The sequence below is a fragment of the Parasteatoda tepidariorum genome, chromosome 10 (assembly GCF_043381705.1).
Source record: "Parasteatoda tepidariorum isolate YZ-2023 chromosome 10, CAS_Ptep_4.0, whole genome shotgun sequence".
Classification (NCBI taxonomy): Eukaryota; Metazoa; Arthropoda; class Arachnida; order Araneae; family Theridiidae; genus Parasteatoda; species Parasteatoda tepidariorum.
Window position 1 is genome coordinate 21,792,665 of NC_092213.1, and position 23,555 is coordinate 21,816,219.

At 30.0% G+C, this 23,555-nt stretch overlaps 1 protein-coding gene across 4 annotated transcripts in view; it reads left to right on the plus strand.

Moving 5' to 3' along the window:
- Positions 1 to 23,555, plus strand: part of LOC107440500 (ankyrin repeat and death domain-containing protein 1A-like) — a 180,376-nt gene that overhangs the window by 114,554 nt on the left and 42,267 nt on the right. For all 4 annotated transcript variants that reach the window (XM_071186468.1, XM_043052913.2, XM_071186469.1 and 1 more), the window contains 3 exons: positions 2,712 to 2,815; positions 13,077 to 13,175; positions 23,432 to 23,530. In XM_071186468.1, the coding sequence (XP_071042569.1) occupies positions 2,712 to 2,815; positions 13,077 to 13,175; positions 23,432 to 23,530 (302 nt within the window). The remainder of the gene's footprint in view (positions 1 to 2,711; positions 2,816 to 13,076; positions 13,176 to 23,431; positions 23,531 to 23,555) is intronic.

Consider the following 23,555-nt stretch of genomic DNA (forward strand, 5'->3'; position numbering starts at 1 on the left):
CACAGCGCTCCAAATTAGAATTATTAAGAATTTATTTAAAGAAGAATTTGAATTATTAAGAATTTATTTAGAGAAGAATTAGAATTATTAAGAATTTATTTAAAGAAGAATTAGAATTATTAAGAAATTATTTAGAGAAGAATTAGAATTATTAAGAATTTATTTAAAGAAAAATTAGAATTATTAAGAATTTATTTAGAGAAGAATTAGAATTATTAAGAATTTATTTAAAGAAAAATTAGAGTTATTAAGAATTTATTTAGAGAAGAATTAGAATTATTGAGAATTTATTAAGATAATGTAATTATCTAAATAAATTCTTGTAAATGAAATCCCCCCCCCTTATATTCATTATTTCATATAATCTTTCAGGCAATATCATAATAGTTGAGGGAAAGCTGAATTACATAACTCTAGACGTTTACATATCTAGAGTTACTCTCAAGCATCCACATGAAAACATAAATCAAGTACACATAACATTCGTGTTAAGTAATATTTTTATTTTCCTGATTCAAATCAAATACTCCATCAATAATGTTCTGGCTGACTGACAAATAAACTTTGCAAATACTATATTTTATTAGAGTTAATCTTTAATTATAATGAAAATTCATTATACAAATGAATCTATTAAGAGTAGTTATTTTAATTTATTCTTATAAATAAATCCTCCAGCTACACTGATTATTTCATTTGATCTTTTAAGCAATTTCATACTGGCTGAAGGAATCATAATGAAATTCTAGGTATTTACATATCTAGAGTTACTCGCAAGCATCCTTAAAGAAGACATAAATCAAGTACACGTAACATTCGTGTTAAGTAATATTTTTATTTTCCTGATTCAAATCAAACACCCCAACAATAATTTTTTGGCAGAATGATGGTTGTAATAAACCTTGTAAATACTATATTAGAGTTAAATACTATATTAGTGTAAATACTATATTAGATTTTTTCTTTTTACAACTGAATCTATTAAGAATAGCTATCTTAGTTTATTCTTATAAATAAAATTGCCCGCTTTTGTTCATAATTTTATTTAATCTTTTATGCAATTTCAAACTAGCTGATGGAATGCAAACGTAACTCTAGGTTTGTAAAATCTTAAGCATTTGCAAGGATGCATAAATCAAGTACACGTAACATTCGTGCGAACACGGAATAAAATAGCCGGATGATTCTCCCGAGAATACTAATGCAATATACGGGTCACGCTTCCCTTTTGCTTGAATCTAAAAAGGGTTTCGTTCATTAAACTAGAAATTTTGACGAAGTTCACAGCGCTCCAAAAATTGTTTTTTCATTTGCTTTTAAAGATTCCTACCAGCGTTTAAAATTTTGCACGCTATGTCTTGCGTTGTTACAAGGCTCGAGTAATATGTTATCTTAGTGACCTAAATACATACGCACAGATAATATATATGAAATTTTGAAGCAATGAAGTCTTGAACGATACATATTTGTGTTTTACGTATTGATTTAAATGGCTTTACAGTTATTTTAAACACAGTTTACGAAATTTAAACAAGCATTTCAAAATTTTAAAAAATTTAGTAGTTTAAATCATCACAGTCCAGAAATTCTACTGGGTTTTATTATCTTGACTGTTTTAATAACATAAAAAAAGATTTTTAAAAAAAAAGAAAGAAAAAAATTACCTCAAGTAAAGCCACCTCTGATTTTAGTTTGAACTTATCGGTTATGGCAAGAAATTTAGGATGTTACGTACCATTCATTAAACCCACATAAGCATCTATATTATCACAGATTTCAAAGATTACATGCAAGATTATATACAAAAATAAGCAGTTTCCTTCTGTGACACAATTGAATGCTATCATCATTGAAATTTGACACAATATGGATGCTAAGGAAGACAGTTGCAGATCTGGGATGGTAAATGATATGCAACATCACACATTATTTTTAATATGTGTGATGTTGCATATCACAATACTAAAAGAATACAAAAAATTTTAATTCTAAATTGACAAAACTTCTTTGAAAAAAAAAACGCGCTTAAATGTGTTGCATATCACATGCGCGCGTGTTGCATATCACATGTTGCATATATGTTTATTATAACTTAAGTTAGATAAAAAAAAAATCAGGCTGATATTTAAGCTATAATCAAAAGTAGTTTTATTTCGTTAGGACACTTTTTTCTCCCATTTTTTACTTATTCGATGTTTGTTTTTTTCTTGTAGAAATGGAGGAGATGAGTTGTATGCTTTTAAAAATGTTTTTTGTTGAGTTTAGGAATTGTAAATATGCATTAGATCTAGACGTAGATGTAGACATTTAGATGTAGACTTTCTTAATTATATATGTTTGGTTCTAAGTGCGTTTTTTTACGTCCAGTTGTCACAAAAAATCAAGGTCGCTTTATTTTGTTGGGACACACTGTAGTAATATTTTGATGCGAATAGTGAATATTTGTTTACATTTGACGATTGCTTACAAAAGTGTTAGATTCCAATTAAGTAAATTAAATAAGAATTTTTTTTTATAAAGGCATCAAATTTCGCAATAAAATGCCTTATTTCTCATAACTATTGGAAAATGTTGATAAAAGCAATCGTAAACTTGATAATGTTTAAAATGTACGTATAACAAAAGACATGAAATATTCTTATTAAATATCTCTTTAGTGGCAGATGTTTCATTTCGATTTTTAATTCTGGAAATATTATTTTTTAATTTAGGTGCTCAGAACGAATTTCGGTTGCAAGAAGCAGCTTTAAAAAATGATGTGGAACAAACAAAGAAGGTTCTCGAATCCAAAGTTGACCTTAACGCCAAAGGATACGTAAGTATATCTTTCGAAATCAAGTTAGAAAATAATTTTTATTAAATACATGGGGTTTTGCCTTGCTTACAGTATATTACGAATTGCCTGTTTAGAAGTGCTGTTCAAGTAAAAAGTGGCCACGCCTAATAGCATCCTAAATACAATAACAATAGCAACAATATCGATCGAGTTTATAGAACTGGGTAAAAGTATTGCACCGCAAACTATTTATATCCTTCTGACAAGTTCAAAAAAGAATATTTAAAGAGAATCTTGATACGAGCTAACAGGAAATCATTTAGAAAAAAGCAACGCAAAGTAATACGATGTTTGGTTCGAAAACACGACTGCATCGTTCTTTTACTTTGACAAAAGGCTGCATAGATATCAAATGTCGTAAACCATAAATCATTTCAGCAACAGCAGCATTGGATTCATTGGTAATCATGGTGCTTGCTTTTCCTGATTCTTGGCAGACCCAATATTAATGTACGCCGTTCTCGAAAACTTTTAAACCATTGTTGTTGTTTACGTATGCCTGTTTAGGCAGAGGGGGAGCGATTGTTCTCGTTTTCCAGTGGCGCCATCTATGACCAAGAATTCGACCATTTGACCATTTTAAACCATTTTTTCATATATCTCTCTCTTAGACCATTAACAGCCGCCAGTTGACAATACATGTCCGTTTTAAGCCCACATTCTGCACAAAAGCCTTATTTTATAATCACGCAATATTTTGTTTTGGACATATCCATAGAGTTGGATGCTCACATGACAGTATACAACACATAAGGCACTTGGGCAATATATAGAAGAAATACAACGTCACCATTTAAGGTTATAAAAGAAAGTAAAATGAGTGTATCTCAAACTGCGTAAATACTTTTTGCTAATTCATATAAGAGTCTTCAATGCGAATGCTAATTCGTCCAAAGATAGATAAGGCTAGAAAAAAGTAGTGGTAAAACGTGATTGCTCCTTTCCTTTAATCAGTACTATGCAGTTATCACTACCATCACAAGTCGTAACTTTTCGATTACCTCTCATCTAATACAGCAGCTATGGATTCTTTAGAAAAAATAGTGTTTGCTACTGTAGGTCATTTTCATATCTGATATTCATTAACGCCCTTTATGAACACTTTCACGCCGTATGTTTATAACTTTTTCTCAGACAATCTTTGTCGTAAATAGCAACTGTTTCATGAAAAATTTCCATATTACGCTGGCCTCCAGCCACTAAAATTTGTACTTTAGAGCCTTGTTCCATTCAGGACGCATCCATCTTAGCACAACTTTACATTCACTTTAAATGCTCTTATGTTAATCAGTTATTCAGTTACACGCAATATGTGGTGCTCTTCTTATGGACGACGCTGCTATTACTACTATATTTCTTTAACACATTTATCCACTTTTCATTTAGGCAACACTAGTATCATATTTTAATTAAAATAGTATCATTTAAGAAGAAAATCTTATTTGAAGTTATGTTGCGTTTTGAACATGCATGTTTATGTGAGCCACATTTTGTAATGCAGAAAAGGTGGTCAAATATCGTCACGCCTTTTCATACGCATGTGAGCAAAAGTAATAAAATGTTTATCTTTGAGACAGCTTTCTATTTCGGTACTGTTTCCTTGATATAAACGAATGAAATGAGGTTACCTTGCATCAGAAATTGCTTTAAAAAAAGAGAGAGAGAGAAACCTTTCATTTTTCTCTTTTTCTTATTTCTTAAGAACTAAATCAAGAATTCATCTTGCGAATTTACAAGATGAAATTCTCCTAAAGAAATGATGTAAGCTTCTTTTTGCTGAATCTCGTTAAAAGCTTTCGTAAAATCCATTTCATTCCTAAATAAAAATTTGAAAAGAAAAAGAAAAATCAAACGATAACTGCAAACTATGCAAAAAAAACTTGTTTTGTTAAAATTTTCTACAATAAATATTTTTTCATAAAAAAAACCTTTCTATATGATAGGTACTTTTTCTTAAGAACTAAATCAAATACATATATATATATATATATATATAGGAGTAGAAATTAGTTNTCTTTTCTTTTCTTTTTTGTAAAATGACAATTTTAGTCTATTTTCTGTCAAAATGTACTAGTACAAATACGCATTAGTTGTAGTCGTGGTAGTCGCGTAATATTTACATAATATCATGTAAATATTGCTACCAACTTTTAGGGGAGGTAAGAACACACAAACCATGCCCGGAAATGTTATCATCCGCAGCTAGGGGCGCTTCCCTGTTATGAACTGCTTTTCATGTGCTTCTTAATAGGCCATAATAGGAGAAGCATACCTAGCCGCGTACGACACCATTTCCAGGCCTGTTGTCATATGCAATATCATTTCTGATGGTGTGCTCTAACTCAATTAGAAGTTTGACGCAATATTTTCATCACCCCTTTTTACATTATAACATTTTCAAACCTGCACATGTCGACAAAAAATAGATTAAAATTGTCCTTTTGCAAAAATCCGTAGTTTTGAGAGAAAAACAAATTTGAAATTTGAAATCCCTACACCCAAATTCGGTAAGATCAAGTATTTGTATAAATGCAACAAAACATTTGTTCCCCGTTTTTATTTTCTCTCCTATACGTTTTACATAAATTTTACTTACGTTTTATTTATTTTTTAGTGCAATTATTGTTGCGATTCATAAGGAGTTGTTTTGGCGAAAAAAGATCTTGTGCTCACCTTTTTTTTTCCTGTCAGTAATTCAATCGCCATCTTTCTCCTGAAGGATTTGCAAAAATTTTTGAACGGTCCTAAGTTGATTTAATCTATCATTTACTTTGAAAAAAAAATTTATTAAGCGGATAGAAAGAAGAACTTTTTGTATAGAAAATTAATTTCGATAAATTTATTAAGGTATAATGATATGTTCTTAAAATACTCTTAGAAATTAAAATAATTTTATTTTAAATACGTTTTATTCATTTTTTCAAAAACAAATTACAAGAAATTATAAAATATAATTTTACAGGTTTCGATAACACTATTAGATTCAGAAGTAATGCAAGAAATTACTTGTAAAAATACATTTGAATTAAAAATAATATTTAATTTAATTAGGAAGATTGATAATATTTGACTTAGCTAAGAAAATATTTTTTTTTGTTGGAAAAATTGTTTTTACAAGAAAAACACATCACAAATTTCTGTAATATTAAAACTACATTTTTTAATTTTGCTCAAAATTATTTGATGAGTAAAAAAAATAAATCTTGAGCACTTTCAAATAATGTATTATTTAACATATTAAAGATTTTAATAGGAATCGATTGAATTAATTGCCAATTTAGAACAGGTTTTTTTAATCTGATTATTGATGAACCTAGTAGTAAAATAAAGAAAATGTTAGAAAAAAAATCCAAGTTAGATTAATCATTATATAAAATTTTCGCAAAATTCCCATTTATAATAGAAAAAATTACCTTGAATTTATTGATAGTAAGTGGATAGATTTTTTATGTATATTATTCATCATAATATTGACATATATTATTATTTTATATATATATATATATATAAAATAATAATATATGTCAATATTATGATGAATAATATACATAAAAAATCTATCCACTTACTATCAATAAATTCAAGGTAATTTTTTCTATTATAAATGGGAATTTTGCGAAAATTTTATATAATGATTAATCTAACTTGGATTTTTTTTCTAACATTTTCTTTATTTTACTACTAGGTTCATCAATAATCAGATTAAAAAAACCTGTTCTAAATTGGCAATTAATTCAATCGATTCCTATTAAAATCTTTAATATGTTAAATAATACATTATTTGAAAGTGCTCAAGATTTATTTTTTTTACTCATCAAATAATTTTGAGCAAAATTAAAAAATGTAGTTTTAATATTACAGAAATTTGTGATGTGTTTTTCTTGTAAAAACAATTTTTCCAACAAAAAAAAATATTTTCTTAGCTAAGTCAAATATTATCAATCTTCCTAATTAAATTAAATATTATTTTTAATTCAAATGTATTTTTACAAGTAATTTCTTGCATTACTTCTGAATCTAATAGTGTTATCGAAACCTGTAAAATTATATTTTATAATTTCTTGTAATTTGTTTTTGAAAAAATGAATAAAACGTATTTAAAATAAAATTATTTTAATTTCTAAGAGTATTTTAAGAACATATCATTATACCTTAATAAATTTATCGAAATTAATTTTCTATACAAAAAGTTCTTCTTTCTATCCGCTTAATAAATTTTTTTTTCAAAGTAAATGATAGATTAAATCAACTTAGGACCGTTCAAAAATTTTTGCAAATCCTTCAGGAGAAAGATGGCGATTGAATTACTGACAGGAAAAAAAAAGGTGAGCACAAGATCTTTTTTCGCCAAAACAACTCCTTATGAATCGCAACAATAATTGCACTAAAAAATAAATAAAACGTAAGTAAAATTTATGTAAAACGTATAGGAGAGAAAATAAAAACGGGGAACAAATGTTTTGTTGCATTTATACAAATACTTGATCTTACCGAATTTGGGTGTAGGGATTTCAAATTTCAAATTTGTTTTTCTCTCAAAACTACGGATTTTTGCAAAAGGACAATTTTAATCTATTTTTTGTCGACATGTGCAGGTTTGAAAATGTTATAATGTAAAAAGGGGTGATGAAAATATTGCGTCAAACTTCTAATTGAGTTAGAGCACACCATCAGAAATGATATTGCATATGACAACAGGCCTGGAAATGGTGTCGTACGCGGCTAGGTATGCTTCTCCTATTATGGCCTATTAAGAAGCACATGAAAAGCAGTTCATAACAGGGAAGCGCCCCTAGCTGCGGATGATAACATTTCCGGGCATGGTTTGTGTGTTCTTACCTCCCCTAAAAGTTGGTAGCAATATTTACATGATATTATGTAAATATTACGCGACTACCACGACTACAACTAATGCGTATTTGTACTAGTACATTTTGACAGAAAATAGACTAAAATTGTCATTTTACAAAAAAGAAAAGAAAAGAAAATAAGAAAAATAAGAAACTGTAGTTTAAAAAGAAAAACCGATTGCAGATTTGAAATCAGAGATAAGAAAGTATCTAAGATCTTACCTGATAAAAACATGTTTTAAGCGCTGCATAAAATATATCAAACTATATATCTCATCAGATTAATATCTTTCTCTATTTTCATTTTTGAAAAAATATGTCACGTAATATTAAGATCAATTAATTTTAGACAATATTCTAGACATTTATTGATTCAGTCAATATTTTTTCCCCCAATGTCCACCTGTGTTAACATCCGTCAATTCAGGCATATACAGGGCGATTTTGTTGGCCTCTCTTTCAGGGGCGCCATATTAGATGCGCCAACGTCGCTCCCACAGTGAGGACAGATAGTACAGAGAAGGAAAGAACATCCATGCCTTGACCGGGATTCGAACACAGAACCTTTCTGATGCAAGGACAGTTCCCTACCCCGTACACAGGCCGGTCGGCGATTCAGTCAATATATGTTTTAGATATTTACTCAATATTATTAATAAAGTCTCCGAAAAATATGCTTAAAGTATTCGTTAGTAGATACATCTTTAAGCATATACCAACAATATATTTAAGCATATAACTTTTGATATATACCCATTTATTAAATTAAGAAAGATACTACTCCCAAATCAAAAACGCTCCTTTTGAAATATGATATGGTTTCATTTTTTAAAATTTATTTTTATAATAAGGAAGAACAAAAATAGCAACCTTTAAAATAGAGCGTTTCGGAAATAATTTATACTTTGTATTCCATTTTGCAGTTTACATTGAACGTTACATTTTTCCTTACAATTCAACTAAAAGGGTCATGTGGTATTTATTATTTTTCTCATGCAGCTTTTCCCTTTAGCGCTTAAAATTTGTATGAATAAATTGTTATTTTTTAAAACGCTGTTAAATTTTTTATCGTCTTTTAAATGGATTTTCAGCTTTCCAAATTTGGATATTTCTTTTCTTAAACATATTTTTGCATAAATCAAAATTTAAAGAGAGCTTTGCGTTAGTGAATATAAATGTATGACTTTCAAGATAGTTCAATAAAATGAGTTAATGTTTTATTTCACGCAAGACTTTGAAATACATTTCTGATTCATATTGAAAGTTTCTTCAAATTTCAATCTGCAAATTGCAAAAGGAAATTTATTTTTGTTTTAAAATATGAAATGTATATTGCTTGTCTGTGATGCACGTAGAGTAAAATGTTGTCTTTTTGAGGTGTAATTGAATCTCAACTCCTGTTGCTTATTTTAAATGCTAAAAATATATTTAAAACCTGTTTAAAAAGTTTCAACATTATAATAAGAAAAAAGGAATTAAAACCTTATAAACTAAAAACAAATTTAAAGTTACATAAAATTAATTATTAATTTATTTGCATAAATATAATCGACAATTTTTTTTTAAATTTTTTATTTTGTATAACATTTGCCTTAATGATTTTACAAACAGATTTTGATAGAATTAAATAATAATTTTGCAATGAATCTAATGTCGAGTTCATGGTACAAAAGTCAGACGAGGTCATAATGCGCAAAAATAAACGGCAAAAATCTAAAAAACGAACAAAAATCTAAAAATCATAGAAATACAAAGTCAAAGAAACGATATTTAACGGTGTAATAAATTAACGATGTACCATTTTTTCGAGAATTTGTGATTACCATGATCTCTTAACAGTTATAACATGCATTTACTTGTTTTTTTCTCTCTTTTTTTAATAAAGGCCATAAATGGCCAATATGTACCGCTTTCGTAGTAACACGGCCAACTACAACAGAGTAACAATTATTGAACTATATGAAATAAAACGTACATTATTTAAGAACAACTGAGTGCTCAAACTTTATTCAACATGTACATGACACTACCGATGTTCGTATTCAGGTTATGACTCGTTCGATATGCCTGCTATCATTGGCTATGATGTGACACAGGCGAACATCGTTGTTGTCGATGACCTCCGGAATGGCAGTTTCCAGTTCAGCAATGGTTTTGGGGTTTTATTTCTTTACATTTTCATTAATATAGCCCAACAAAAATAAGTCGCATGTGTTCAAATCCGGAGAATAAGGTGGTCAAGCAACTCCCATTTCAGTGGCCTCTGGGTACCCCAAAGCTAGAATGCAGTCGCCAAAGTGCTCCTCCAGGACATTGAACTCTCTCTTTGTACCATGGGATCGAGATCTGTTTCACTTGAACCATATCTTGTCGAAACCTGGGGCACTTTGGATGATCGGGATGAATTTATTCTCCAAAACCTTTATGCATCGTTCAGTAGTCACTGTGCTGTCAACGAATATCCCCCTGATTATTCCGTGACTGAATACTGCACACCACACAGTCACCCTCTGACGGTGGAGAGACTTCTCAATCGCAAAATGCTTCTTCTCCGTCCCCTAAATGCGTCAATTTTGCTTATTGACGAGCCCATCCAAATTAAAGAGGGCCTCGTTGCTAAACCAAACAATATTCACTTCAAATTCCTGTTCATCAATTCTCTCTACAATAGTGTTGGCGAAATATAACCCCTGTCCCACGACCGTGGAGTTTAATGGCTGATGGGTTTGAATTTTCTATGGGAAGAGATGCATGTCTTCAACAACAGTTTGTCGCTGGGTCTCCTGGTTGATTCCCACCTCGTCTGATCGATTTCAATGGGCTGGTTTGAAACACAATATCTTCTCGACGTTTTCACATTTGTTTGGGCAGGTTGTTTTCCGCCTGAACTCTGTCGCAAAGTTCCTTTGAGCCACAATAGGGCTGTTATTGCTAGCATAGTAGGTCTTCACGGTATACGCTCATGGTACTCTGTACCGTGCCATTTTCACTTGCAAATGGCTGACAACAAGTTGAGTGAGCAACAGCATACTAATTCCCATCATGCTTATCGGCCAAACACGAAGTTTGAACTTCATCAGGAAGACTGTTCAGAAGTTATGACGATCTCAATTCATATAGTTCAAAAATTGTCACCCTGCAAGTAGCAACCAAAGTGAACATGAAATATCTGTGTAACGCTTTTTTCAGGTCACAAAGAGCTCTTTCTACCTCTCTGGATTTAGTACCATAATAGCAACGAAAATACTAGAGTAAAAAAACCAAAGTGTATGGATAGTGCTGAGAAAAAAGGAATAAAATAGTTTTAAAGAACAACTTTTCTATGCTTTTGCACGAAAAAGTAAAAAATGAAATATTGAGTGTCACTCATAAGAATCGAGTTGATACAGTTAATTAGTCAATGATAAAGTTACTGACTCAGTTAATTTTCCAGACATTATGTTTATTTTATATAAGTTTTATCTTAAAATGTCTTGCACGAATTTTTTATAAATTTTTTAAAAAAGCAAATGAAAAGTCGATGGCTTATTGATGTTATTATTGCTATTCAAAAACCACCGACTATCATCTGCTTCTTTTCAGAGTTTTATAAGAAATTCTTGCAACACATTCTAAAATAAAATTTATATGAAATGAACATATTATAGGGAAAATTAACTGAGACTATATTAACTAGATTCAGTTACACTCAATATTTCATTTTTAACTTTTTCAAAATCTTCGGGGTACTGAGAAAGCTAATTTTGACATTTGTCCGTTCTCTCAATAGAAAAGGTTTTGTTCTATGGCTTCCAGAGCTGGTACCCCCTGAAGCTCGGCTTCGGTGGCCAATTTTATTTTTATTTCCATTGTTTTTTTCTTCTTTATCGCTTCAATTAATTAAATTGGGTTCATATTTACGAATAACCGTATGATGTACATTACAGCGCTACCTGGTGGCAAAATTACAAGGTATTTTTTGAAACCTGACGGTTATTGTTCAAAAGTTCAGTTTTTCTACCTCTTAATCTATAAAAAATATGTAAATAAATAAGTTTCAATCAGATCTGTTCAGTAGAACTAGAGCTAGAAGTCCCTAAGTACTACCTATTTAATTTTAATCACCCTATATTTGCCTAGAATATTATTTTTAATTTGTAAAAATTAAATACCACGTGTAAGTTCTTTTTTCGCTTTAGGAATTTTCTGGAAGCACTTATGAAATATCCCGCTTAAAGATTTCGAGTTAATCCCTTTGGATATAACTGTCAACAAAAAGCTTTAGTATAAAATAGAATACATTATTTTTCACAAGTTTAATAGAAATTTTAAAAAGTTTCTAACATATTAATAGGCTTAAAATGTGCCTTTAAGTCCTTTGAAAACAAAGTGCTTAGAAACCAAACTCGCATATTAGAGGTTTTTTAAAGCGAAAATGAAGCCACGGCAGATTCAATTTTATTATGACAGTCTTTAGAACAGAATTTCGTGTCTTAGATTTTTTTTATTTTTAATACTGCTATATTTATAGCTCTATTTTGAAAACTAATTAATTTACTAAACAGCTAAAATGTTAACCATAAGCTAAGTTGATGCAAAAGTTAGAATGATTCCTATCTCGATTACTGATGAAAGTGCTTTTTAGTTTTATAAGTAATCACTTTTTTTTTTCATTTTTAAATTTCAAGCAAACAGGGGGAGGAATTCTGCCATGTTCTATTTTAAAAAAATGTTTGTAGAAAACTTAAAATCGCTATTATTCGATAAATATTTGTTCACAATAATAATTATGAGTTTCCATTTTTAATTATAGTTATTTTACTTTTCGAATTACCTTTTGAAAGGGGAACTCTTTTTTTAACTTAGAACTTTTTATAAAATCATACTTACACGCATAGAGATAAATCAAATAAGTCATCATAAACTGAAAATAGCGTTTTTCTTTTCTTCTCAGAACAACGTTTTTCATGCTCATACAAGATAACTTCTTTCATTTTCACCCGATTCACATATAGATTTCACAGCATTTAAAAAGCTAACGTAGTTTACTGTATACCTGTAGTTTACCCAATTGAAAATAAATCCTATGCGTAACACATAGGATTTAATTTTGCAACTCGAGAAAAAGAAGGGATTATGCCTAACCATGTGATTTAAATAAGATTTAATTGTATACCTCTAAACGACGTCACGCGCGTGTGTCGAATCTGATTGGCTCCTAAATTAACGAATGCCACGATTTACCTATGATGACGTCACTTGCAGGTATCCACTTGTATTTGTAGTTGTTGATTAAGTAAATGGTAAATCTTGGCTTCCGAATTAATTATTATATAGTAAATATAGGATCTTTTTATTAAAAATCTTATGGTTAGATTTCTGTATATTAAAATTGCGTGTATGTCCTACAGCTGGACCGAACCCCGGTGCATTGGGCTGCTTCCAAAGGTCATATTGAAATTCTGAGCTTACTTCTTCAAGCAAAATGCGACATAGAAGTGGTTGACATGGTAAGTATGCTAATTTTATTCTTACGCACACAGTTGGAAATTTCTCGGGAAAAATAGTTAAATAACCGTTTATTTAACTGCTATTTTACCATATTCAACCAAAACAGTCAAATACTATTAGTAAAAAAGAATGCATTCAAACTGTTAACTGTGAAAAAATTTCTTCATTGACTGTTTTCAACTAATATGGTTAAACAACCAGAATTTTTTCCGTGCGTACTAGACCACTTAGTTCCTAGATACATAATATAGTCAATCTGTAAAACTCGTGGCCAACTGAGAAAGGATTCGAATCCTTGCGTTGACACCACAATATTTCTTCCATTCCTTCAACATTTTAATTTGAGTGGAATGTCGGGTTTAAGAGCACAAAATCCAAAGGAGGACATGCTATGTCACACAGTACGCTAAAACAAATCAATAAAGTAATAAAATTTTATCTTTATAAAATACATGAAGTTTAATGCACAGGTATATTTAAAAGTCAATAAAATTATGTAAAAAGTGCAAATACATGAAATTGGTAAAACGTTACATTAGTAATAAATACAAAAGTAAATAAAATATGAAAATACGATAAAAACATTTAGATATAGTTTAAAATGCCAAATGCACGTAAAGATGCAAAACTTTCCTTCAACGTATGAAGAGTTTACAGAGTCCTGTACTCCCCATTTGGAGACCCTGAACTATTCTAATACAAAACTTGGTACGCGTAGATGGTAGCACCACAGAGCTGCTTATTACAAAAAAGTTTAGTATTTTCCACCTCACACGAAAGATGGCACCACCAGATAAACTAGTTTGGTTGCATGCTAAAACTTACGAGTTTCTAACAATCGCATTTCAGCTCTTATTTATTTCCCCCAGCTATCAAACAGGTTTTGTCGTTTTTAGTTCCATTTCCTCAATAGTGATTTATATTTCTATTTAGCTTTTATCTTTTTCTTATTAAAGTATTATTTTTAAGACTCCTGAAGATGCACATTTTTTGTTTTTGTTTCGCTCTTGACAAAAACTCTAAAAATACACATAAAAAGAGGTTATTACGGAATACTCTGTATAAATTGCAAACTTAATAAAATGCTTGTCCAAACTAATAAGAACCTCATTATATAATTTATGCATAAAATTTAATACTTCTCATGTAAAACTTGGTTGGGAAAAAAATTCCAATTAAAATAAGCAACATAAGCTGTAAATTATAATTAAGAACATTTTTTATTAAGAAGTCTTTTATTTTCTTTAACAAGAAGCTGTAAAAAAGTCCAAAATATTATAATGTTTTTTTTTTCCTCCCGTAATTACAGAGACAATGCTTTCAAAACAGATACTGGAGGGAAAAAAATTATTCCTAGGAAGAATTATGTGAAATGATTATAATTAAAAGCAGCCTCTTAAGAAAGGAGGAACTTTGATCCCTAAACAGCTTAGTATTCAGTTTTGGGAATAGTAGGTTATTGAAATTAATTAAGAGAAATTTATTCAAAATGGAATATTTAAAAAACTCATCCATTGACTGCTTGAACATAAAATTTTGCTTCATTTGAACATAATTCAGTCGAACGATTAATATTGTTTTTATTTTTCAAACAATAATTTTAACAAGAAAAAATAAATATTATTTATAAAACATTTCAATTAAAGCACGATTTTGTTTCTTAAGGCTTTCTTTTTTTAATTACAAACAATTACGAAAAAAGTTCCAAAAAGATCTTTTGTTTTATTCAAATATGTTTTTGCTAATATTAACTTTATTTTTATTTATAAACAAATTATATGTGAATTAATAAATTTATCCCAACAATCATTCTTTTCAAAACGTGATTCTGGTTGGTTGGTTCTAATGCCACTTGCCACACGGGTAAGCCTGCTTGGTGAAACCGAGCAAATTTAAGGCAGAGAGTGCGATTCTTGTTTTTCAGTGGCGCCATCTATGGCCGAAATTCGACATCATACGTCAAACATGTTTTATAAGGCGAACCCATTCATACATCCATTCATCCACAGATCGTAATTCTGACCTGTATCAGAGAACGATCGATCTCCAATCCAGTACCCCCAGAGGTATTGATTTGTTATGAGACTTTGGGACTTGACAGAATTTTAACGTGCATCAGTCACCAACTACACGGGGAGTCTTCAGCTGGCGGGGTTCGAACCCACGAACTCTCGGACATAGGCCCAGCGCCTTACCGACCATGCTATCCCGGCCTGAAATTAGTTCACAAGGGCACCCTTGTTGTGAGACCCCCGTTTTATGAGCGTTCACATTTCCATTAGAAACAAATAATAAAGTTACTTTTTAATTGAAGAAAACTGGCACAGAAAAATAAGTAAGAGCATTAAGTACTGTGGTAAAATTCACGCTATGCACATTAATAGAGTATTGTTACTCATAAAAAAGCACATCATTAAAATAAGTCAAAAGTCACTTAAAAGTCAAACTTCCAGATTGAAATAATTAATTTAAACATAGTATTTACCGCATTATAATAAGAAGTTATAGCATAATCAGAAATAAAAACACGCGTAAATATTAGTTATTAACCAAACGTTTTCTTCTAGGAAAGTTCATGAAAAGAGTAAGGAAAACTAATGAGTTTCGAAACTCTGTTCCTTGAAAACGTTAAAGAATAATTTTAAATTCCTTAGAAAAGCAATTTCAGTAAGATATTTGTTGCCTTAGAAAAACCAATTTAATGTTTTGAGTTCGCATTGCTGAAAGCTGTAACATTCTTCCTTGTGTTTAAAAAGTGAAAATAAAATCATTGAGAAAAAATACTGTTGAAACAGTTTCAACAGTTTAAAGTATTTTTTTTTTTTACTTTATTTGTAAAAAGCATTAAGTATAAGATCAATAGCTTTAGAGATAACATGGTTGCGGATAATGTACTTATCTGATTTTTCTCCAAAAACAGCTCGTAAAAAATATTTTAAACTTTTATGTAATTTTAAGAACTCTATTTCATATTTCTTAAGAAACTAAATATTTAGTTAAGTTTGATAAAACGTTTCATTTGTAAAGTTAACTAGTTTTGTGGAACAAGAGTTAATCGAATTCCTTAGTAAAAATAAAATTAAGCTTTTCATTTCCTTTGCAATTTTTATATTTTCTTTACAAAATAGTTAGCGCAAATACTTGATATCAAATTTAACTTAATGTAACTTTTTCTGTTAGTCAAATAGTTTTTTGTCGAGTTATTAACGTTTACTTTATATAAATTATAAAACAAGCAATTAGAGTATGACTGTTTTTATTCAAATCTAATTTATTCTGGAAGTTTTATAACTAATATTTTTTTCATTATTAAATCTGAAAAAGGTAAAAGGTTTTTCTTATATGAAAAAACTCCTTTCAAAAATTTTATTTAGTTTTTACCTTACATTATCGAAATCTATTTAAATTATTCCTAAAAGTATAACTACAAAAAATAGATTAATATAATTTAAGACAGCTTCTATCTTTGTTTGAACGAAGTTAGCTAGTTGGTATTTTTTTGGACAAGAGCCAGAAATGGCTATACCGTGCTCTTAGAAGCAAGAACCATTTAACAAAATAATTTTATTTTATTTATTAGTTAAAGTTAGTCTAAATATTTTCTTATTACTGTGCAAATCTTTTATTTTGGAAGCTGGTGAATCATAATATCGCTCCAATTTTTCGAAACCCTATTCTGGTGCCAAATATTAAACGTTAAACTTAAGTTAAAAATTTAAATTTAATTACATGATACTATTGAAAAATAATAGCAAGAAACTGAAGAGGTAAGATATTACCAGATTAAAAACTTAATTCGGTCAAAAATAAATCGATAGCAAAAAGAGGACATGTTTCAAGCGCTTCAAAAATAGGCGCTCAATTTCAAGAGTTGCCAGGTGTGAATGTGAAAATATGAAAGTGATTTGAAATTAAAAAAAACGTTGAGATAAAAAAAATTTCAAATCGCTGTTATTTGCTATCGAGATAATTTGAAAGCGATTGAAGTTTTTTACATATGATAATAAGGAATTAAATTGAACCGCAAAGTATAGTAAGTTTGTTGCAAATTTGTATGAAATTATGAATCAAGGTACCGATATGTCCTGATAACTTACTGATGAACTTAACACATAACACTTTCCGATAACATCCTCAGACAGTCTTAAACATCTTAGACAGACTTAAATACCTACGGTCAACATCTTAGGCAGTCCTATTAAATTGTAGCGCTTTAGCATTAAAATTTTATGAACTGCCGGTTTCAGCCGATAATGAATATATATATAGTTTNTATATATACTTAAGTTTTGTTTCAAAAGCGTTCCAGTTCACCACTAAGTATAGCACGAGAGGCTATTTTACTATATCATGATTTAAGATATAACAGAATAAAACAAAATTGCCCTTAGTTAAATTTTTTTTTATACATAAAACTGAATAACATTGATAAATGAAAAATATGTTACATATTTTTTACTAAATATTGAAAGTGAGTATAGAAGAAAAGATTTTTCTTGAATACTTACATTTGAAACCTTAAAAAATCTTTAATCGAACAGTGAGCTACAAAATAAAAAAAGTATAATCACGTTTTATTTGCAATAAAAAATTACTTCTTTAATGACGAACAATGAAGAATAAAGAAATATATATTTAGCTCAAACAAAAAGAGAAAAAAGTAATATTTTGCCCAATCATTTTTAAAAAACTTCAGGAAAAGTTACTTTTTCTACTGTATCAGAAATCCAGTATGTTTTTTATCTTGTATAAACGAACGTTTAATGAATATGAATGAGAGAATAACTGCATTATTTTATTTATTTCCTTGCATTCGTGTTAGTCAGTAATATTTTTATAAAATTGGAAATTTTTCAAACATTCTTTTCATTTGTCTAAAGAATTATACTTTATTTTCTTCTCTTTCCACTATAACTCAATTTATATAAGCATGTCAGAGATGCATGGAATCGAAGTTTTGTAAATGTGGTTCTGACTCACTATGATGAGCGTTTGGAACTGATTTCCTTCCTCCAAAATGACGCTTGACAATTTTTATATGACAACAGAAAAAAATAGACGCATAGCAATTTAAAGAAGAAGAAAAAGGAACAAATAAAGAAAAAAAAAGATATTTGACATCAGACATTTGATAAATTAGATACAATGTTTATAGTGAAGACTTGTAACTGTGTTGTTGTTTCTGATCCCAGTGGGATAGCGGAGCTATTCCAGATCCATGAGGCCGTGAGTCTTCGAAAAGGAGAGGTCTCTCAAGAACCTCTTTCATGGTGAAATCCAGACAATCAAGTTGATGGTGAGGACTAGCCTCGCTGGAGTTGCACTTTTTACAAGATGGAAAAAACTTAATTTGTCCACTGAAAGTGAGGCTCTTAGTATGCCCACTGACAAATCTACAGGTAGCGGTTTGGTCGGCACGTGTAACCTAAAAGTCAAGGGCTCCTCCGGAACGCTTGCGGGGATACCACTTGTGATCCGGTGGAGCAAGCCAAGCTTTATTAACTTTAGCATTAACATTAATTATAACTTGTAACAGTTTATACATTCAATCTTTATTTGCAATCATTTCAAAAAGGAAGCGAAATAATTATTCATATAATAACATTATATTACGTGCACCACACGTTATATAATGTTATACTATTATATTAAGCATTATTTGATTTCTTTTAAAAATAATGAGCTAAAGTAGAGAAGCTCATTTATTTTTAGCAGGTTAAAAATTGTTTAGCCTCTTTATAGGACGCTATACCTTTTCATGGCAAATTTTCTTTCACTTGCATTAATTTTAAATTTTCGAGGAAAGTGACTTCTACAAAAATGTACGGTGCTTTCGAGGTTTATTTGAAGTTTTTACTTATGTATTTAGGTTGATTTGAGGTTTAGTTAAACTTGACTTCAAAAACAACCTTAAAAGAATCAACTTCTCAAGGTTTTTAACCAAAGAGTATGAAATTTTTATAGTCACACTTCAGATTCTATTGAATTCTATAGAAATCTACCTTTCAGCAAACAGGTTAGAGAGGTTGTTTGTGAGGTGCACGGGTTATTTTTTCTGCACTTCATAAGTACATATATTTACGGTGTGAATAATTCTACTCAAGGTCAACAACTAGTATTGCTGAGCTATATATGATGTTGATTTTATGAGGTGTAAATGAGGTTGAAATTGAGGTTTTTTGAAGAGGTTAATTTTAGTGCAAAACATAACCTCATTTTCTAAAACAGGTGCATTTTTTTACATCTTCCAACCTCAAAAGAACCTAAAAAGCATGTAATTTTTTTTTGTAAGTGTAGTTCCGGAAAATCAAAAGCAAACCTTTCAAATGCTGAAAACAATTTCAAAATATCAAAAATGCAAACAAATTATGGCAGAATAACTCATGATTACGCAGTAGAGAAGTAATCATGCAATAATTTGTCTGCATTTCCATATTTTAAAAGCATCCTTTCAGCTTTTGAAACTCCATGGTTACCTCTTGGCTAACCTATGCTCACTTTTCTCAGAACTTAAAAATATCAATGGAATTGAAACAGAATTTGCCATGAAAAGTTTTCGCCGAGGTATAGCTTCCTCTTAACTTGTCTTCATCTGAAATATTTTTAAGATTGATTTTTAATAGGAGTCAAAAGTTACATAATTTAATAAAAATCCTATTACACTCATGAAATCTTTGCTTACAAATAACTTTAAATGAAACGTAGTCAAGAGTGGAAAAAACGGCGCTAGAAAATATGTCTGACACAAAAAAATAAAAGGTATCAGAGAAGATACATGAAGGAGTACATTGTTACTTGATACATTGGGATTATGAAACCTGCACTTTAATATGAACAATGTGAGTTGTATTGATTGAGCGGTTAAATGAAAAATCATTTATAAAAAGTAATGATCGATTGAACGGAAAGGAAATGATACACAAACGGTAAGGAAATGATACACGAAAGAGTGATGCACGAAGACATTACTTAAAGTAAAGTCTCCATTTTTAAACGCAAAAAACTAATTATTTAATGAAATTAAGTATTATTTTAAAGTCTAAACATTTTCTACATAATCGTCACTTCATTCGTTGCATTTTTGCAGACGATGAGTCAGTTTTTTTGTGCCTATGTCATACCAGCTTCAAGTCATTTCCTTCAGTACGTGCTTCACTTCGTCGCTCGTTAAATCGTCTCCACAAAAAATTTAAATTTGGCCATCATAACTATGGTGAAGTATTTATCAGGGTGCCAATTTATATCGAGATGGTATATCAGGGGTGTTGGAGATTGTGTTTGTATAGTGGACTAGTTGAAGAATTATTGACAAATTGAAGATTGATGCTGAAATCAGGGGATGATGAAAATAATACTTGAACCGGATCAGAATTAATTAAAAGCTTTTATTTCATATATTTGCAGAGCTCTAGGTACCAAATATAAATATTATCCATAGGAATTTCAGTTGAATCAATTTTGCATAATAATATTAATAAGGACAAGCCATGGGAGACAAATACCCCACGACCTGCCTAAACAAAAGCCAAATTAAAAAGTATGTGTAATTTGTTCCGATCGGACACAGGAGAAGCATGGGTAGGAGATCCAAAATTGGCGAATTATCATAATATAACATAGCCAAAACAAAGCCAACCAGCATATCAATATTGGGTTTAAAAGAATACCTTGGCGATCACGAATCGCCAACAAATTTATGAGAATTATTACAACCATGCAACTGAAACATTTTTGCGGTTAGAAATTAGAATAAAAGTTATAAATAGATTTTTGTTTTGGATTAGTAATGAAATAAAAAGTATCCGTTACATTGATCTATAAGAGAAGAATAAATATTTCATATTCGTTTTAAAAGATTAAGTCTTTGATTTATTTTAAAAGTAATTCTATTAATAAAAATCAGCTTAAGTAATCAAAGATATTTTAAAAGATAGGAAATAAATATGTAATGCCAATTGTGGCATCACAATAACACCCTGCTGTCTTGTCACCCAGTGACTGCGACTTCATTCTTAAGAATATTTCCTGACAGGTTATTCAACTTCAAAGACGCGGTGAAAGATAAACCACGAGTGAACATAGCAGAGAGCTGATATGACATGAGCGCACAAAAATCATCATAGTATCTACAATAATGCATTGACCAAAGTGGAGATTATGTAGAATAACTGGCAATTAATTAACTTTTAGAGCGATATAATATTAGAAGAAAGAAAACAAAGAAAACAAATAAAGAAATTAAGAAAACAAATAAGAAAGAAAACAAATTGTCTTTATTTCTAAGTGTTAATTGATTGAATGTTGGGTTTAGTGGCACAAGGTCCAAAAAAAGGACATACTGCGCATATTATTTCTGTTAAAAAAAAGTAGAGTTCACTTTTTATATTTTGCATTGTTATAAATATTTCTCTCTTTCAGCATGAAATACATAAAACAGTCTCTCTATAAGCATATTCTAAAATATTTGGAGATTTTACATTTGAAATTAAGCTTTTACTACGTATGTTATTTTCTTAATGAATACGTAAAAGTATGGAACAATGCAAAATACATGCAAAAGGGAATAAAATCGGATAAAAAAAATAACGTTAAAATATAGATACGCAAAAATACTAAGACCTCATTAAAACACAAAAATGTCGGAGGATTGGTTTCATTGAATAAATCCTAAATAAGTATATCTTATATAAGAATATAAATAAATTCTGTATAAGTATGTATATAAAACTACAAAAAAGTAAGACTATGTTTATTAAAATATGGGCAAATGAGTAAAAAGTAAACCGAGTGAGAATATGTGGAAGGTAATAGGTGAAATAAAACAAAAGAATGCCATATTAAATCTTTTCGAAATGTAATGACATTTAGGTTAAATCTTGATAGGTAAAAAAAAAAATTATCAAAATCAAATATTCAAATGTTTCTTTTTTTCTACTGAATACAATGATTAAAGCACTCCAGTTAAAAGAAACACCAAAAACAAGTATTTGTTTCCACTGAAATTATTTTACCCACGCAATGTTTTATGTAATACGACCTGTTATCCTAATAGTCTTTTCGTTCAGCTTTACTTCGAAAACCTACAGTTAAGTGAGTAATTGTACATGGGAACAGCAACAGATGTTACATCATTGATGGTTGGCTCAATGAAAGGTTAAGGCATTGGAAAACTAAACCTTACGCTCTTATTATTAGGCTTCCCTACATTACCAACGAAAAAAACATAAATTTAATATTGTCTGCTCCACACTAATGGTGAGCCTAAAAACGTAAATTTATACAGTTTCATTTTTTTCTACTTGATACAACTTCATTTTTTTCCTACTTGATACAATTTCATTTTTTTCCTACTTGATACAATTTCATTTTATTCTACTTGATAAAATTTCATTTTATTCTACTTGATACAATTTCATTTTATTCCACGTGATACAATTTCATTTTGTTCTACTTATATCTGTGGCAGTGTGGCGTGATGAATGTTGCTCGCCTTCGTGACTCAGGTCACAATTTGCTCAACAGGCAACGCATAATGAGCAACAATCCTGGCACTTTCCATGGCGAAGAACGATAATTTCAGTGCCTGCTGTTTAAAAAAAAAGTATATAAAAAGATAAATAACCACATAATTCTTAGAGAAAATCTATTTAACCGACTAACACTTCCACGAGACGGTTAGACTTTCTACTCAACATGACTGTCTGGCTAGACATCTTTTTTAAAATAGATGTCTTACCGGACTCCTACAGTATCCTTAGCAGGGTCTAAGTCATTATAGATAGTCACCCTATTTCCTAATACAGAGCGCTTCGTGGGACTACCTTGGTTGAGCGGTACTGGGCAGTACTTCCTAGATGAGACAAGGCCTACGCATGGATCAATTAAGTAGCCCAACGTAACAACGTTCGGACTACTAAAAAGTCGGATTTCTTGTTTATGTTGACCCGCGCGAAAGCTTTCTCTCTTCAAGGTTCTGTACTGGGAAGCGAGAAGTTGAATGAAACACGGACTTTTTAATTATTTTATTTTATTATTCTTGGTTCATTGTTGATACATTATTTTTCTAAGTTCTCTGCCATTGGAAATAAAAAAAAATAATTTTATTCCAAACATGCAAACCAGACAAAAACAAATCAGTGATGAAAGTTATAACTTCCGCGTTTCAACCAAACAAGTCATCAATTTTCACTGATAAATGCAGTTAATGTTATACTTTTCAATTAACTATATCACGCACAATGTTTCTTTCTTCTAGTATGGCATGACACCACTTTTGATGGCTGTGTGGTTCGGATATAAAGAGGCCGTCCAACTACTAGTTAAAGCAGGAGCCAACTGCAGGGCTGTCAACCGAGTAAGAACTTTTTTAAATTCTATTT